The following is a 1160-nucleotide window of genomic DNA, read 5'->3' as shown; positions in this document are numbered from 1 at the left end:
CTCTGGTGCAGGGTGAAGGGCCAGGTGAAGCCTCTGGCTGCCAACGTCCCAACTGTTGAGAGCTGTGGCAGGAGCCAGCCCGAGGCACCCAGTTCGTGAAGGGTTGTGCCTCACCAGCTCCAGCCGCGCTGCTCCCACGGCTGCTGGGACCGTGACGGGAGGGAACAGCTTTTTTTGCTGCGGCTCATCCATGTTCTGCTGTCCATGTTAACAGCCCTCTGTCCCCAGCAGCCACGCGTGACCTTGGGACAAACTGTGGGTTCCTGTCCCTCCCCCTGCATGGGAACTGCTGTGTCTTGTGCCTGCAGCCGGCTGAGCTGCCACCCGGCGCTCGTGCCAGGCAGGGGTTGGCATCCCGCAGGGGCCGTGTCCTCGGCAGAGACGCTGGCTGTGCAGAGCGGCGCCTGCGTGGGTGACTGCTGAGCAAACACCTCCCCTGTGCCCGTCACAGGCTGTGGCTTAGCTGTGCTCTGATGGCTTTTATCTTTGTGACACATCCATGGGCTGAAACGACCGGTCAGCCTGGGCTGGGTTCTGCTGGGAGACAGAAGGGAGGTTGCTCAGGAGCAACGCACCCACATCAAGCATGGATTTACTCTGCCCTGAGCAAAGCCCCTCTTGGTGCCTCCATGGTCAAGAACCACTCCAGTGTGAGCTGATAAGAAACTGTGGTCTGGTGCTCCCTGCCCCACAGCCCCACTCACTCTGAGCGAGACTCCGTCGGGGTGGGATGGCCCCAGGAGCAGAATGGCCACAGGTGCCCTTTTCTGGGTGCCACGGCAGGGCAGGGCTGCAGGTGAAACCTTGCTGAGTGTGTGCAGGTGCTGCAGCATCAGGGGCTCATTTTTCCTTCATACCACACACGTGCTGGTCAGACTGGAGCATTTACTATCGCCCTGACTGAGCTGCGCAGCTCATCGCTTATGTCAGAAGTTGTGCAAAGCTGTAAGATCTTTAAAGCCTGTGTGATAAGGTAGGCTGGAGGCTTAATTTTCTCCCATTGCTCATTAGAAGGAAAGTTCAAGCATCCCTGTAGTCTGTCGAAGAGCCGCAGAATCCTCACCCTGAAGGCCAGCAGCAGGAGCTCCTCTTCATCCAGCCGGGCAGGGGGAGGCAGCCGGCCGAAGTCGCTGACCTGGGGAGCAGAGGCAAAAGGTAGC

At 59.7% G+C, this 1160-nt stretch overlaps 1 protein-coding gene across 1 annotated transcript in view; it reads right to left on the bottom strand.

Moving 5' to 3' along the window:
- Nucleotides 1–871: 871 nt before the first annotated feature.
- The window catches only part of ERICH6 (glutamate rich 6), a gene marked incomplete at its 5' end in the record, with an annotated part of 8197 nt that continues 7908 nt past the window's right edge, over nt 872–1160 (bottom strand). The window contains one exon of the mRNA XM_029084723.1: nt 872–1135. Within this exon, the coding sequence (XP_028940556.1) occupies nt 872–1135 (264 nt within the window). The remainder of the gene's footprint in view (nt 1136–1160) is intronic.

This window comes from Antrostomus carolinensis, unplaced genomic scaffold (genome assembly GCF_000700745.2).
Source record: "Antrostomus carolinensis isolate BGI_N321 unplaced genomic scaffold, ASM70074v2 scaffold33934, whole genome shotgun sequence".
NCBI lineage: Eukaryota > Metazoa > Chordata > Aves > Caprimulgiformes > Caprimulgidae > Antrostomus > Antrostomus carolinensis.
The sequence above is the reverse complement of the archived record's forward strand: the minus strand, read 5'-3'. Positions and strand labels throughout refer to the sequence as shown.